At 36.1% G+C, this 15,594-nt stretch overlaps 1 protein-coding gene across 3 annotated transcripts; it reads left to right on the top strand.

Moving 5' to 3' along the window:
* The first annotated feature begins 2,044 nt into the window (after positions 1-2,044).
* Positions 2,045-13,831, top strand: LOC111472572 (RNA polymerase II C-terminal domain phosphatase-like 4). 3 transcript variants are annotated; one of them, XM_023118179.1, is made up of 10 exons: positions 2,045-2,467; positions 3,462-3,604; positions 4,555-4,622; positions 5,598-5,713; positions 10,564-10,744; positions 11,160-11,449; positions 11,852-12,037; positions 12,116-12,154; positions 13,161-13,477; positions 13,560-13,831. In XM_023118179.1, exons 2-9 carry the CDS (start codon positions 3,462-3,464, stop codon positions 13,470-13,472), a joined length of 1,335 nt encoding a protein of 444 aa, XP_022973947.1. In that variant the 5' UTR covers positions 2,045-2,467; the 3' UTR covers positions 13,473-13,477; positions 13,560-13,831. The 3 variants fall into 3 exon arrangements, with proteins under 3 accessions (XP_022973947.1, XP_022973946.1, XP_022973948.1); XM_023118178.1 differs by having other exon boundaries at positions 2,046-2,472; XM_023118180.1 differs by lacking the exons at positions 2,045-2,467; positions 3,462-3,604 and adding an exon at positions 4,338-4,441.
* The last annotated feature ends 1,763 nt before the right edge of the window (positions 13,832-15,594 follow it).

Here is a 15,594-nt window from a genome sequence, read left to right as displayed (position 1 = left end):
ATTTTTGTTTCTGCTAAATCTGAATCATTTTTGGTTCTATTACATCTATTGGTAAATTTGGAGGTCATTTTTGTTTCTGTTACATCTATTGGTAAATTTGAAGGTCATTTTTGTTTCTGCTAAATCTGAAGTCATTTTTGGTTCTATTACATCTATTGGTAAATTTGGAGGTCATTTTTGTTTCTGCTACATCTATTAGTAAATTTGAAGGCTATTTTTGTTTCTGATACATCTATGGGTGAATCTAAAGGCCATTTTTGTTTTCGGTTGCATCTATGGGTAAGGCCATTTTTGTTTTTCCTCTATAAATAAATATGTTGTGGAGGGCATTGGGACAACATGGATAAGGGAATGTGGAGAGATTTGGGAGTGAGTAATGTGAGCGTATGTTGTTGGAGAGAATCCGGACCAACCTAACCCAAACTATAAGAGTTGGGTTGGGTTGGATTAGCATTTCAGGTAGGGTTGAGTTTATTTTTGTTATATACAACATCTTTAAACAATTCATTTTTATTATTTATTTGATTTCATGATCTATCCTTATATTTTTGTTTCTGCTATATGTAAATTTTTTTTTTTGTTTCTGATACAAATTTGAAGGTCATTTTTGTCTCTGCTACATCTACCCATTTTTGTTTCTACTACATCTATTGTTAAATTTGAAGGCCATTTTTGTTTCTGGTAAATCTGAAGGCATTTTTGTTTATGTTATATCGGTGAATCTGAAGGTCATTTTTGTTTTTGTTATGGTAAATCTAAGGACATTTTTGTTTTTTCTTCTCTATAAATAAATCGAAGTTATTATTTTTTATTTATTTATTTGTATGGCAGTTTCAGCCGACGTTGTTGCAGGAGGGCATTGTTGATCGGTGACAAACATGGAGAGATTTGGGAGTAAGTAGTGTAAGAGTATGTTGTTCGAGAGAATTTTCAATTAAATACTTAATAACGTTTTCTAAAGTTGATTTTTCTTAGGGTGTACATTCACTCGACAACTAGAACTATGAGGGTTGGGTTGAGTTGGATTAGTATGTAGGGTTGGATTCATTTTTCTAAACTCGAACTGAATCGATTCGGTTTCGAGTTCATGGGACAAAATTTTCAGGTTGACATGAGCCAAATAAAAATATTTTTAATTTCTTTACTTAATTTCTCTTATATATATATTTTAAAAATATCTTAATATTTCATACTATAAAATAAGTTAAATATATTATTTATTATATAAATGCAAATTATTATTTATTTAATTTAAGAATATGCAAGAAGGTTCATAAATTATATATATTATAAATTTTAATTTATTTATTATCTATTTGTTGGAATATTATTATATAATAATTTATATATATTTTTATTTTTTTCTAAATAATCCAATATCAATTAAAATATTTTATATACCATATTTTTAAACTAATCATTTTTATAATTTATTTAATTTTATGATCTATTTTATAATTTTGTTTGTTACATGAACGTATTCAAGAAATATAAATATTTAGTGGTCTTTAATTTTATGACGATGTTAAATATTAATATATTTTCATTTTTTATTTAATTTGTATTTATTTTTTTAAATAAATATAGATTAATTTGTATTTGTTTGTGAAATTTTATTATATTTTATTTAATTGTATCCAAATAATTATAAGCGTGGATAAATAAAACTTAAAAAAAAATTTGACAATCTAAACTGGGTTGGGTTGTGAAAAGTTTTGAGTTGGATTGAGTTGGGATAAGTTTTGGATTTGGACGAGCAACGAAACTATTGGTTGGGTAAAAAAAAAATAGCTCAACACAGCCCGTACCATATACACCCCTAATTTTTATCGTCTCATTTAAATATTTATTTTCAAATTTTTAAAAAAGAGGCATTTAAATTATTTCAAACACTACAAATTTTATGTTTTGAGTCTTAAATTAATATAATTGAAAAATAAAAGGGAATTATGAGGAAGGGAAATCCTGATTTTTTTAATTTTTTTTAATTTTATTTATTTATTTTCTTTTAAATAAATTAAAAAAAAGAAGGAAAAGAAAATAAGAAAACCCTACCTTTTTGTTCATCTTACAGTCCTTCCGCCGGTACCGTTTCAGCCGAACAGCTCCCTTTCGTTTTCCCTCTCTCTCCGGCGGCTATACCTCGACGATTCCAGTAATATCGTAGGGCGGCGAACAGCAGCACCTCGCCGACGTCGTTCTTTGGTAGCTTGCGACCTACGGCGGCAATTTCTTCTCCCTCTCGTCTTCTCCGGCGAGCGACGGACGAAAACACATAATTTCCAGCGTCTTCATCTTCTCTCTGGCGTGCGCAGAGACACACGACGCGGGAACCACGCAACGCGACGCTTCAACACTTCCGCAACGACGGATGGTTTGTTGGACGGCTGTGCAACCAGCCGACGTGACCTCACGGATTCGCAGCCATTTCTGCATTGGTTAGAGTTTTCAACAGCGTTTTCTTCAGGTTTGGTAAAGACCCATATCTTTTCGGCTTTAGTTTAGTGTTACCCATTCGGTAAAGGATTTAAATACGCCGGATTAAGTTTATTCAAACACTAACAAGCAAGCCTTCGAGGTTGTTGGTGGTGTTCAATAGTTCAGGACTGGTCCGGTGGGTTCAAATTAAAGTTTAATATTGTTTTGGGAGTCTTCAGAATAGCTTAGGGGCGCTTTAGAACGTTTAGAAGTAGATTAGTAGTCTGATTGTTGTGTGCTAGCTTGCTGTGTCATGTCTTGAATTTGTGATATGGATGCATGCTGTAATCTGTGATGTCTTCTCTTTCGGCAAGGTTTGGTAAGGACCCACTTCTTTTCGGCTTTAGTTTAGTGTTACCCATCTGGTAACAGTCTCAAATAAGCAGGATTAAGTATATTCAAACACCAACCAGCAAGCCTTTGAGGTTGTTGGTGGCGTTCAATAGTTCAGGACTGCTCCAGTGGGTTCAAATTAATGTTTAATATTGTTTTGAGAGTCTTTAGAATAGCTTACGAGCGCTTTCGAGCGTTAAGAAGTAGATTAGTAGTCTGATTGTGTGTTCTTGCTTGCTGTGTCATGTCCTGAATTTGTGATATGGATGTTAAGCATGCTGTCATCTGTGATGTCTTCTCTTTCAGCAAGGTTCGGTAAAGACCCACTTCATTTCGGCTTTAGTTTAGTGTTACCCATCTGGTAACAGCCTCAGATTCGCAGGATTAAGTTTATTCAATCACCAACCAGCAAGCCTTTGAGGTTGTTGGTGGCGTTCAATAGTTCAGGACTGGTCCAGTGGGTTCAAATTAATGTTTATTATTGTTTTGGGAGTCTTTAGAATAGCTTAGGAGTTCTTTCGAACGTTAAGTAATTAGATTATTAGTCTGTTTGTTGTGTGCCAGCATGCGGCGTGATGTCTTGAATCTGTGATATTTATGCTACAATGTACTAAGGTATATTTTTCCCCTTCTTTTTGTGGATATTTCAGATGAGCCTTGCAACTAATTCTCCAGCTCACTCATCTAGTAGTGACGATTTTGCTGCATTTCTTGATGTAGCCCTAGAATCCCATTCTTCTGACTCGTCACCAAACAAAAATGCCGAGGTTGGCAATAATGTTGAAAGTTCGAGGTACAGCTAATTTCTAAACTTAATAAATTTCCGATGATCTTTGAAATTAATAATGTCTAAAGACTGTGGTTTGGGGTTCTTTTTTTGTTTTGTTAATCTAATGTGTTTATTACTTCAATCTACAATTAAGTGGGACGTATTTTGTAGTTGCCTGGCTCTCTTTTGAATCTCATACAGAGAAAAAGATGAAATGTGAATTATAATGCTTAAGAGTGTTGAGTTCCTTTTTTTCAGTTTCTGGATGGTATTTTTAAAACAATTGATCATGTTTGGTAGGGTACGATGTTCGATAATTCTTGTTGAAATGGGATTTCATGATTGGTTTAACATTCCAGATTTCCCCATGTGACTCTCTTGTGCTAGTTTTATAGCAGTTTGTCGATTCTAAGCTTTAAAATCTCAAGCCCTCAGTTTTTTAAGACTTTTTTTAAAAAAGAAACCTTATTTCCAAGAGGAAGAATGAAAGAATAAGGTCAAGCTGCAACGAAAAAAAAGAAGATTATAAAATCTTAGACTAGATATTTACAGCAGTCTAAATTATTTAAACTCTCAGGTAATGAGTTTATCTGTCATTTGGTTTCTCTCTCATCTAATTACTTTCTTTTATAGATATCCCAAGTGGTCTGGTTTGTGAAAGTTTCTATCATTTACCGTACGTGTAATTATTATTAGAAGTCTAAAACTATGGTAGATTGGATTCTGCTAATAACTTCTCATTGCCCAATAAGTGTCGTAAGTAATTTCTGTGTTTGTAGTTTGTATTCTTTTTCCTTTGGCATGATTTACAGCATTGAGTTGTGGCAAATGGCGAGTATCATTTCTGCACTTAATAATGGGGTTTGTAGGATTGGTTATAAGTTATAGCCGTATAACTAAACTGTGGTATTTTATCTTCATTTTATCAATTTAATCTTTCAAGCAGTTTTTATTCAATTCATTTAATTTTGTAGGATGAAACGTCGTAAGCTGGTATGCTCAGAGGAGGACATTCTGTGTGGAGTTGAAGAGCAAAGTTTAGGTAAATTAAACTGTTCCTACTAACCCCTTTTGTTGTCCATCTCATACTGTCTCTACTCTTTACTTTCACTATAGCCAACTTGTGGTTGCCACCTGTACCGTACTTAACTTAGTCCTTACTTATTAGACGGCTGACTAACTATATGACGTACTTGCTTATTGTGTTTTTGATGGTTGCCTTCTCTTCCCTTCATGTATGCAAATCTGATTGGAGGCTTGTCACCCTTTTTTATCCATCTTTTTTTTGAATTGCATGAGCTTCTCTAAGAATCATCTAATGTTGGCTCCAAAATGATCTAGATATAAATACCTATCGGGGTTTTCACGTAAGAAACTATGAAATTGGTCCATAAGGGTTAGGGAGAACTGGTTCAAGCTTTGGAGGCCACCTACCTAGGGTTTATGCTAACATAGGATGAGAGTTAACCACCTTGAGTTGGCTTAGTAGTCAAATAAGGGTTATGAAAATAATAAAAAGCTTAGAGAGAATGAGTTCAAGCCTTGATAGCCACCTACCTAGGATTTAATATCCTATGAGTTTTCTTGGAAACCGAATGTGTATGGTTTGACAGTTGTCTCGTGAATTGTTGTAATGTGTACAAACTGGCTCAAACACTCATTGGACGAGAGTTGTTCTTATATATGGTAGTTGTGATCGATCCTTGGTCTAAATTAATAGTCATTTTTAGTTCCTTGGTCTAAATTAATAGTCATTTTTAGTTCCTTGGTCTAACTTTGTGGTATCTGAATTCATCAACTATTTCAGTCCAGCAGTCCTCTGCTCGCCATATATCCCTTACTTTGGTTCCTTTATTCCTTTACTAATGTATCCTGTTCAGTTCCGTGTAATTGTAATTTATTAACATAAAGATACAAAAGCCTTCATTTCGAAGCAAGTATTTGACTCCTTGTTTTTCTGCATTGGGTTTTCTCTAACTGTTGGATTCTGCTATTTTGAAAATAATAATCATTGCAGAAGTATTATCAAAGCAACAATTATGCAGTCATCCTGGTTCATTTGGAAATATGTGTATCATCTGTGGGCAGAGGTTGGATGAGGAATCTGGCGTGACGTTTGGGTATATTCATAAGGTTTGTCTTCTTCATATGGATATCTAATTATCTACTGTTCTTTGTTACCATGTATAGAATGTTTGGGTGGGGTGGGCTCAAAAGGCATGGTAGTTTGCAAAATGGGCACCATTTAGAAGAGGAATGAGAAATGATGTCAATCATAAGGCCTTGTAATGATAGTTTACAAAATGGGCGCCATTTAGAAGAACGAGAAATTGAAACGACCCTATTTTTCTTTTGAAATAGAGCTGCTACTACATGCATGATATGATTGTTAAGTGTGGAAATATTCATTTAGAATATTCCAAAAACGATGTCATAGACTTAAACGTTCATAATATAAGCTTTAAATCACATGACAATTTTAATAAAGTAAACAAAATAATGAACAATGTCTTGGTCTAACCTAAAGGCTACAAAATAGACAAAATACAACTACCCTAACTTAGGTTCACGTCTTTGATCGCGACGTCACTATCATCCCGTCATCCATAAAGGGATGCCTTACCTTTACCTGAAATGTAAAAGTAACACGACTTGAGTACTTAAAAAAAAAAAAACTAAAAAAGTAACCCTATTGTTGGGGCTAGGAAATGGGAACACATGCAACATGGTGGGATCTATTTTAACATATCATAGCATGACCTTAGGCTGTTTGACAGTCAAGGCATAGTTGGATGTGTAGTACTTCTCTACACATGACCCACGTGTGAGCATGTGTCTACTAGGCGGGCTTGTACACCCCTTTGGCCTGGCTCGTCGGGCTAGCACTTGCTAACGGGCTCTTGTCGAACACCACGGCAGGAAAGGGCCTGCATAATATTATGACAAACATAAATGTCGTAAATTATAAGTCGTAATGCACGTGTCTGTATTCATCATATTGTAGCAGTATCCTGATGCACATAACACACAAATATGCACGAGGTTTCCATAGCATATAATCATGGAATAATGTATGATGCAAGACGAACCTCAATCTATCTAAACATAATAAGTTAGTGAAGTATGCTTACATAATTTTTCTGTATATTTTGTAATACGTAGTATTAACTTTTATGACATGGTCTAAGGAGGTTTATGCATCATAGATTAACGATTTCTTAACAACTTTATACATCGTCACATGATCACAAAAATAACACAATTTTATTACATGATATAGCTTATCATAGCATATGTGACATTACATGGCATCACATGATAAAACATAGCCTATCATGTCAACCAGGGGCCACAAGGCATGTATCATCATACATTATACAATTCATCCAATCAAGTCGATAGTAGAGTCACTTACTTGGTTGGCCTAGGTCGAAGTAACTACACTTTCTTGATACTAGCTTAATGCTGAACCTTGAAATTTAATTCTACCTAAGGAGTCCTACACTCATAACTTCCAATTCAATAGGTATAAAATAATTTTAACTTAAGTTTAAATAATTTTAAATTAGCTAAAATTTTTTTCCCTACTAACTTTAAATGCCTCCCAAGTGTTGAAACTAGTAGGGAAGGGACCTAGCATATCAGACTTAAGCTGGATCAGACGAAAAGTTGACTTGGAGCCGTCAAAAAATGTAGTCTTTGATTGGCTTCGAACTACTCAAGTGAGATGAAATGGAACAATTGTTGTAACTTAGTAAGCCAACCCAACGTTCTCTTCTTTATAAATGGAGTCCAAGTCTCCACCTTCTCAACCTAACAAATATGAGATAACTTTTATGATATTTTATTTTTATTTTTTAATTTTGGGTTATTACATCATACACATCTAAAAGGAGCTTTTATCTTCGGAAGTGTTTTAATGTTGAAACTACTTGAGGAATTTCTCTCTCATCTCTTCTTCCTGATCTCATAGAGCTTCTCCTGCTTGATGGTTTTGCTATAATGACTTTGGCCAAGTAAGTGTGATGTCAGTATTAGTGGTACCAGTGCTCCAGTCTCATAAACAGTTATGCTGTGTGAGGTGTAGAAACTTGGAGTGGTAATAGACGGATAAGTTATGCTTGAAGGTGGCACTGATGAAGTGCATTATGTGATTCAAACGACAGGGCCTAAGTTAGCCGTCTATTTCACTCCAAGTTTCTACTTCAACTGTGACATAGATAAGCTCTATTGCCCTCCTTTGCGATGCATAGCGTATTCCACGTATCCATGCTTCACAAATACGTGATTGACCTGACTCACGTGGTAGAGTACGAGTTCATACCGCTGCAACAAATCCTAAGTTACGTGGAATGTTAGACCAAGAAGTGAAGGTTCTATTTATTAGGAAAATGGTTCTTGTTAAGGTCTATAGCAAAACCATCAAGCGTGGAGAAGTCTTGTGGGATCTAGAAGAAATGAGAGAGAAATTCCCTGAGTAGTTTCAACATTAAGATACTTTCGAGGAAGAAAGTTCCTTTTATATATGTATGATGTTATAACCCAAAATTAAAAAGGAAAAAATAAAATAAAGTAAAAGTTGTCCCGCATCTATTAGGTTGAGAAGGTGGACATTTGGATTTCATTATAAAAGGGAGGTCTCTTGGCTAATTAAGTTACAACAATTGCTTTCTCTCATCCCACTTGAGCAGTTCGGAGCTAGTGGGAGAATACGTTTTTTATACTCGGGTGCTTCCCTATTGCAAATTTAGGTATCGGAGCCAGTGGGAGAATACGTTTTTTATACTCGGGCGCTTCCCTATTGCAAAGTTAGATAAGCCAATTTCCATAGTAGAATTATAAGTTATGAGCATAAGATTCCTCGAATAGAATTAAATTTCAAGGGGCATCTTTAAGTTAGCATCAAGGGAGTGTAGGCTTGGTTGGATGAATTGTATTAGGTATTTTGATACGTGCCTCGTGGCCTTTGCATATGTTATTTGTATGATTGATATGTTGTGCTATGATATGCCATATTATGCTATGATAAAATATGCCAGGTAATAAAACTATTATATTTTTGTGATCATGTTATGTTGTATAAAGTTGTTAAAAAATCGTAATTTATGTTGTATAAACTTTTTTAGACTATGCCATGAAAGGTACGTTATGTATTACATAATGTACATGAATTATGAACTTATTATGTTATAGATAAATGGATGTTTGTCTTCCATCATATATTATGCTATGATTACAATCTATTGGGACCTCATGCATTTTTGTGTCTCACGTGCATTGGGATACTTTCACAATATGATGAGTATGGACGCATACACTACGACTTATGATTTATGACATCTATGTTTCCCATGATGTTATTCGGGCTCTTTGTCTCGTGGTGTTCGACAAGAGTCCATTAGCGAGGACTAGCCTAACGAGTCAGGCCTATAGGGTGTGTGAGCCCGCTTGTTGGACCCATCCTCGCACGCGCAAGCCATGTGTAGAGAAAGTACTACACATTCAACCTTGCTTGGATTGGAAAACTACTCTAGGTCATGCTATTATACGTTCCACCATGTTGCATATGTTTGCATTTTCTGTCCCCAATAGTGAGGTTGTTTAAAATACTCAAGCCATGGGCTACTCTTACATTTTAGGTGAAAGTAAGACACCCTTATATGGATTATAGCGGCTTGCAATGAAGGCCATGGAACTAGTGTTAGTAGTTGCATTTTGTCTATTTTGTAGCCCTTAGGTTAGACAATGACATTTTTTCTTTGTTTTATTTAAATTTTCACGTTATTTATTTTTCATTGTTTTGTTTAAAGCTTTTATTACAAATGTTTAAGTCCATGACATCGTTTTTTAAATATTTTAAATGAATATTTTCTCCCTTAACAATTATGTCAGGTACGTAGTAGCAGCTCTATTTTTATAGCACTTGAGAGTCTGTCTGGTTATACAGCTTTGTTATTCTGTTTTTCTCGGACATCGGTTCTGGCATGCATAGTTGTCTGAGGCATTTTTCTCTCTTTGGGACATAAATCTATGAAAGAATTGGAGTTTACATTTCATCTTGTCAACCTCTTAACCATACATATCTGACTCCTCCTTCTCGCCTCTTTGACATTCAAATACTTGTGCATTCCCCTGTTTATGATTTCCAGTTAATGGAGCCATGAATCCAGTTTTCTCAACTTTCTGCTGGAAGATAGTGAATAATTCCATGATCCTTTGGCTTTGCAGAATATCTCATTCCCCTTCATTTATATTTATCTGTTTCTTATATAAAAAAGGAAAATAGTGAAATAGTCCCATGCAGTTGACATGTTTATGTTGGCCCTTATTTTCATATTTGTCATTCCTTACCTTAATTCCGAATCCCCTTATTGAAAGAAAATAAGTTTCTTGAAATTTTCAATTTTGAATCTTAATCCCTACAAAAAAAAAGAATATTGCAAAGTCAAAAGACTACTTCACCTAATCATTCGAATCTTTGTTTCGTAGTCTATAAATTATACGCCCTCTGGTTCTGGTTGAATCCCGTTATATGCATGCTAATGGGGCTAGTATGTTTCTCATTGTGGTTCACCTTCATATTTTTCGTGGTCTATATCATGCGAGTTATAACAGTCCTAGGGAATTTGTTCAGTGTCTCGGAGTTGTAATCTTCCTATTAATGATTGTGACAGCTTTTATAGGATGCGTACTACCTTGGGGTCAGACAAAATAGATTCTAGCTATTGATATTTACTTGCTATAACTGGAGAAGTATCTTCATTTATATATGCCTCGTTGATCAATAAATTAGCAATTTCTTATTAAAAAGAAGAAAATAGTGGAATAATCCGATGTAGTTTGAGATGTTTTGTTAATATATATTCTCCCTTTAGTCATATTCAACTACCGTTGACAAAATAGATGGTGAGTACCAATAACTTGTAACGTGCTAGTAGATCGAACTATGTGCTAACGATATGGCCCATCTGATAATCATGTAGGGACTCCGACTTAATAATGATGAAATTAACCGGCTACGCAACATCGACATGAAGAGTTTGTTGCAGCATAAAAAGCTTATCCTGGTTCTTGATCTGGATCACACACTGTTAAATTCAACCCAGCTGGGGCATTTGACACCTGAAGAGGAGTATTTATGGAGTCAAATAGATTCTCTAGAAGGTACATTGTCCTTCTCATCTATACACAACTATATCTTCCAAGTCCATACTAACAATCCATCCTTCTCCTCCAAAAGGAGATTTTAGTAAATAACCAAATACATAGTTCTTCACTTGCTGTCTTTTCACTATATGACTGAAGATCTGTTAAGAATTTAGGCTTCAATGGCCTGTTTTCGGATGAAGGGTTTGACATAATTTCCTCTTTCAATTGAGCATTTTTTCTCTTGTTCCCTTGGACCATGAAGCGAATTGCACCTTTTTCTGGTCTTGACTGTAAAATTAGTGTTTAGTTTAATTTTATGCTTGGTTTTTAATTAATCTTTAAAATTCGACTTAATTGTTTAACCTTCCAACGAATTCCTGATGTTGGTTGCTCTGTTTGTTTTTGATGCTGTGATGAAAATTTTGAATAGATGTCACGAAAGGCAGCCTTTTCCTATTGAATTCCGTGCATACGATGACAAAGTTGAGACCATTTGTCCATACGTTTTTGAAAGAAGCTAGTCAATTATTCGAGATGTATATATACACTATGGGGGAGCGAGCATACGCGTCCGAAATGGCAAAGCTGTTGGACCCCAAAAGGGAGTATTTTAATTCCAAAGTGATTTCTAGGGATGATGGCACTCAAAAGCATCAAAAAGGTCTTGATATCGTGCTGGGTCAGGAAAGTGCTGTTCTGATCCTCGATGATACCGAAAATGTAAGTGCATCTTCAATTAGCTAATATACGGATCTCTTGATTCTGCCTAGTTATCACCATTGAATGAGTGTGTAACCGTAGGATTCCCGTCATACATGGAAAGAGGCTGATAACTCGAGTAATGCACTCGGTTGAAAAATGTTCTCTTCCATGTCTGAGAAGAAGGTCTAAATCGTTCAATAGATACGAATCTTGTCTCTTGCTATGAAAGTATCTTAATTCATAATAAAATGCAGCATATTGGCTCCCGAACTCCGAAAGTTTATTCTTTAGGCTTTCTTTTGTGTTTTTTCTTGAAGAATCTCCCTTCATTACTCCTGTGGATTATCTTGTAATGGGTAGTTTTCTGAACTGCCTATTGTTCATACATATGGAGCTAAACATTGTCAATTGATATGATAGGCATGGACAAAGCATAAAGAAAACTTGATATTGATGGAGAGATATCACTTTTTTGCTTCAAGTTGTCACCAATTTGGCTTCAACTGTAAATCTCTATCTGAGTTGAAGAGTGATGAGAGTGAAACTGATGGGGCACTGGCGACCATCCTGAAAGTTCTTAAGCAAGTTCATAATATATTCTTTAATGTATTTCTCTCTCCCTCTTGTTTCCAAACTTTTGTTCCTTTTTTTGCCCCAATCTCACTGTTGGGAATTCTTCTGCAGGAACTCTCGGATGATTTGGTTGACAGAGATGTGAGGCAGGTACATGCTTCTTGTAATGATTCCTAAATTTTTGTCTGTAAACTTCAGTTCCCATTTTGATTATGTAGCTGTTGACGGATAACACATTGCTTAAGTTACAAGTTTAAGCTTTGAACTTTCGCGATTCATATCTAATAAGTCCTTGAACTTTTTAAAAAAAAATGTCTAATAGGATTTATATTTCCAATTTTTGGACTGAGAGTGTAATAACGAAGGCCCGCCGCTAGCAGATATTGTCTTTTTTAGGCTTTTCCTTTCGGGTTTCCGCTCAAGGTTTTTATATGCATGTTCTTGGGAGAGATTTCTACACTCTTATAAAAAAATGTTTCGTTCCCCTCTCTAGTCGATGTGGGATCTCACAATCCACTCCTTTCTAGGTCCAGCGTCCTCGTTGGCACTCGTTCCCCTCCTCAATCGATGTGGGAACTCCAAATCCCCACCTCCTTTGGGGCACAGTGTCCTCGCTTGCACTCGTTCCTCTTTTTGGGATTTCACAATCCACCACTCTTCGAGGGCTTAGTGCCCTCGCTGGCACACTGTTGGTGTCCACCCCTCTTCAGAGCTCAGTGTCCTTGCTAGCACACTGCCCAGTGTCTCGGATGCCATTTGTAACAATTACATCTATAAAGAATGTTACGGCCCAAGCTGACCACTAGCAGATATTGTCCTCTTTAGGCTTTTCCTTTTAGGCTTTCCCTCAAGGTTTTTAAACACGTTTGTTAGGGAGAGGTTTCTACAACCATTCATTCCGTCATTCCCGTCAGTACGGATTGATTTTAGTTCCCCTCTCCAACTGTGTTGGATCTCACGAAGAGGTTCATAATCTTTTAGTTCTTTTGTACGAACTTTAATTAGTCTCTAATTTTCCAATTTTATGTAGACAATTTCTTGATAGTTTTGATGTTTCAAAATTCATGGGAAAATTGAAAGTTTTAGCTCTTATTGGATAAAATTCACTGTCATGAAAGTTTTGATATTTATATTTTCATTACCTTAAATTAAACAGGTTTTGAAGACAGTTCGAAGCAAAGTTCTTGAGGGAAGCAAGGTCGTCTTCAGCCGAGTCTTTCCGACCATATTTCAGGCCGAAAACCATCATCTTTGGAAGATGGTAGAGCAGCTGGGAGGCACTTGCTCAACCGAACTCGACTCGTCCGTGACACACGTTGTCTCAACAGATGCTGGAACGGAGAAGTCACGTTGGGCATTGAAAGAGGAAAAGTTTCTGGTCCATCCACGGTGGATAGAAGCATCAAACTACTTCTGGAAACGGCAAGCCGAAGACAACTTCCCGGTCGAGCAAAGCAAGAAACAATAACACAGGTTCTCTCTTTACAGCAAGTAGTCTCTCTTTAAATATAGATCTTTGCATTGGTTGGGGGCTTACTTGCTCACCTGTCTGTAGGTATTCATCTCTTCAAGGGTTGATTCAAAGTCCAGCTCTTTGGTTCATGTAGATGTGTAGATGCGTTGTGTTGTAATTTTGGGTAACCATTTTGAGTTGTGGGTTATATAATTGCAGGGCTGTTACTTTCACCAGTTTGGCTTGTGTTCCTTTTAAACAAATTCAAGCCCTATGGTTCTGTATTTGTAATTCTTCTCATGTATTTATTGGAGTTTAGATAAGAACACGTAACTCGAAAGTTTCGCGAAGGAATCTAGCAGAATTGAGGTCGACTTCGAGTTGGTTTATAGGTTCACTTTTTTTTCTTTTTTTTTTTTTTTTGCCGAGACCCGAACATGCTTTCATGCTATATAACACCACTCTTTTTCTCTTGCTTTTAAAACTCTTTTTTCAAAACCTCTTTTCCCCACTTTCTAAAATCCTCTTTTGAAATCGGGACCCGCAACTGTAGACAACGTGATTCGAAGTTGGCTTGATTCACTCAGTGTTGAGAGTGAGTGTCGCACAATTGCCAAATCTGCTGCTTGGAAACTGTGATTGTGTCTGTTGGGTTACAACCCAACCTAACCTACTGTGAATGTTGATTAAAAAAACAAATGTGACAACCCAACACGAGTCAGGTTATGTTGGGTTGTGAGCTCTCTATTCGGTTTTCTTGGTTAATTCAATTAGCTTTAAGTTTTGGGTTAGTTGAAGAGATTTTTCTAATTCAATTCAATATCAAAGTGATGGCAGGGAAGAACGGATTTGAAACAAAATACTTCGTCTATGGACATTGTATAAAGAATAGAATATGATCCTAACCGTTCTTCTCAGATCACTTCATTATGATGGATCGAGGGAGTCCACTAGAGGTAATGAAAGATTATAGAGGAGTTCATTCCACTCGTAAGATCCTTGAACCTACCATGACCACCAACCATATTAAGCAACTTCAACCTCAAGTTTTGGGTTATAAGCATAACTTTCCAACACCCAAACCTTAGGTCAAGCACACATCCATTTAAACTCGTTGTCGTGTGGCGTTAATCCCATATCAAGAAAGTTGGTGAATTTGGTGAAATTTTCTTTTAGTTAAACTATCAATTAAATTTTCATTTCACTTCGAACTCAATTTTGATGAGGTTTAAATATTTCGGTGTACGAGACATTTGGTGAGTGCTCGAGTGTGTTTTCGTTTTGTAATTCCATCTTTTGAATTTCGGTACAAATATTATCGTAGTCTTTGCCCATAGTTATAGGAATAGTATCCAAAGGTGTAGTACTAATGGAAAATAATGTATTTCTAACGGCCTAAGTCCATCACTAGGAGATATTTTTCTCTTTGGGCTTTCACTTTTAGACTTTCCCTCCGTTTTTAAAACGTGTCGAAGAGATTTTCACACTCTTGTAAATAATGCTTCATTCCTTCCTTGGTGGCACTCGTTCCCCTCTCCAACTGATGTGAGATCTCATAATCTATCCCCCTTAAGAACCTAATGTTCTCGTTGGTACACCACCCGGTGTCTGGCTCTGATACCAGTTGTGACAGTCCGAGCACACCGCTAGGAGATATTATCTGCTTTGGGTTTTCCCTTTTGTGCTTCTGCACAAGGTTTTTGGGCTTACCCTTCTAGGCTTTCTCATTATGCGTCTACTATGGAGATATTGTCTGCTTTGACTTGTTATGTATTGTTGTCAGCCTCACGGTTTGGATTGAGGAACGAAGCATTCCTTATATGGGTATGAAAACCTCTCCATAGAAGATGTGTTTTAAAACTATGAGGCTGAAGGCAATATGAAACGGGCCAAAGTAGATAATATCATCTAGCGGTGGGCTTAGGCTATTACAAATAGTATCAGAACTAAACTCCGGGCAGTGTGCTAGTGAGGACATTAAATAACAGGTTTCAGACTCAATCGATCTGAATTTGAATCTGCAAGTTTCTTCTTCCTTACTCGACTCATTACAATTTTTGGTGCCTTTCTCTCTCCTATTTTTCGCTCAGCCTCTTCTCGCTCTCCTTTCAGAAATCGTTTTTCGCAGCCTCTTCTC

The sequence above is a fragment of the Cucurbita maxima genome, unplaced genomic scaffold (assembly GCF_002738345.1).
Source record: "Cucurbita maxima cultivar Rimu unplaced genomic scaffold, Cmax_1.0 Cma_Scf00079, whole genome shotgun sequence".
Lineage (NCBI taxonomy): Eukaryota > Viridiplantae > Streptophyta > Magnoliopsida > Cucurbitales > Cucurbitaceae > Cucurbita > Cucurbita maxima.
This window is presented reverse-complemented; position numbering and strand designations above follow the sequence as displayed.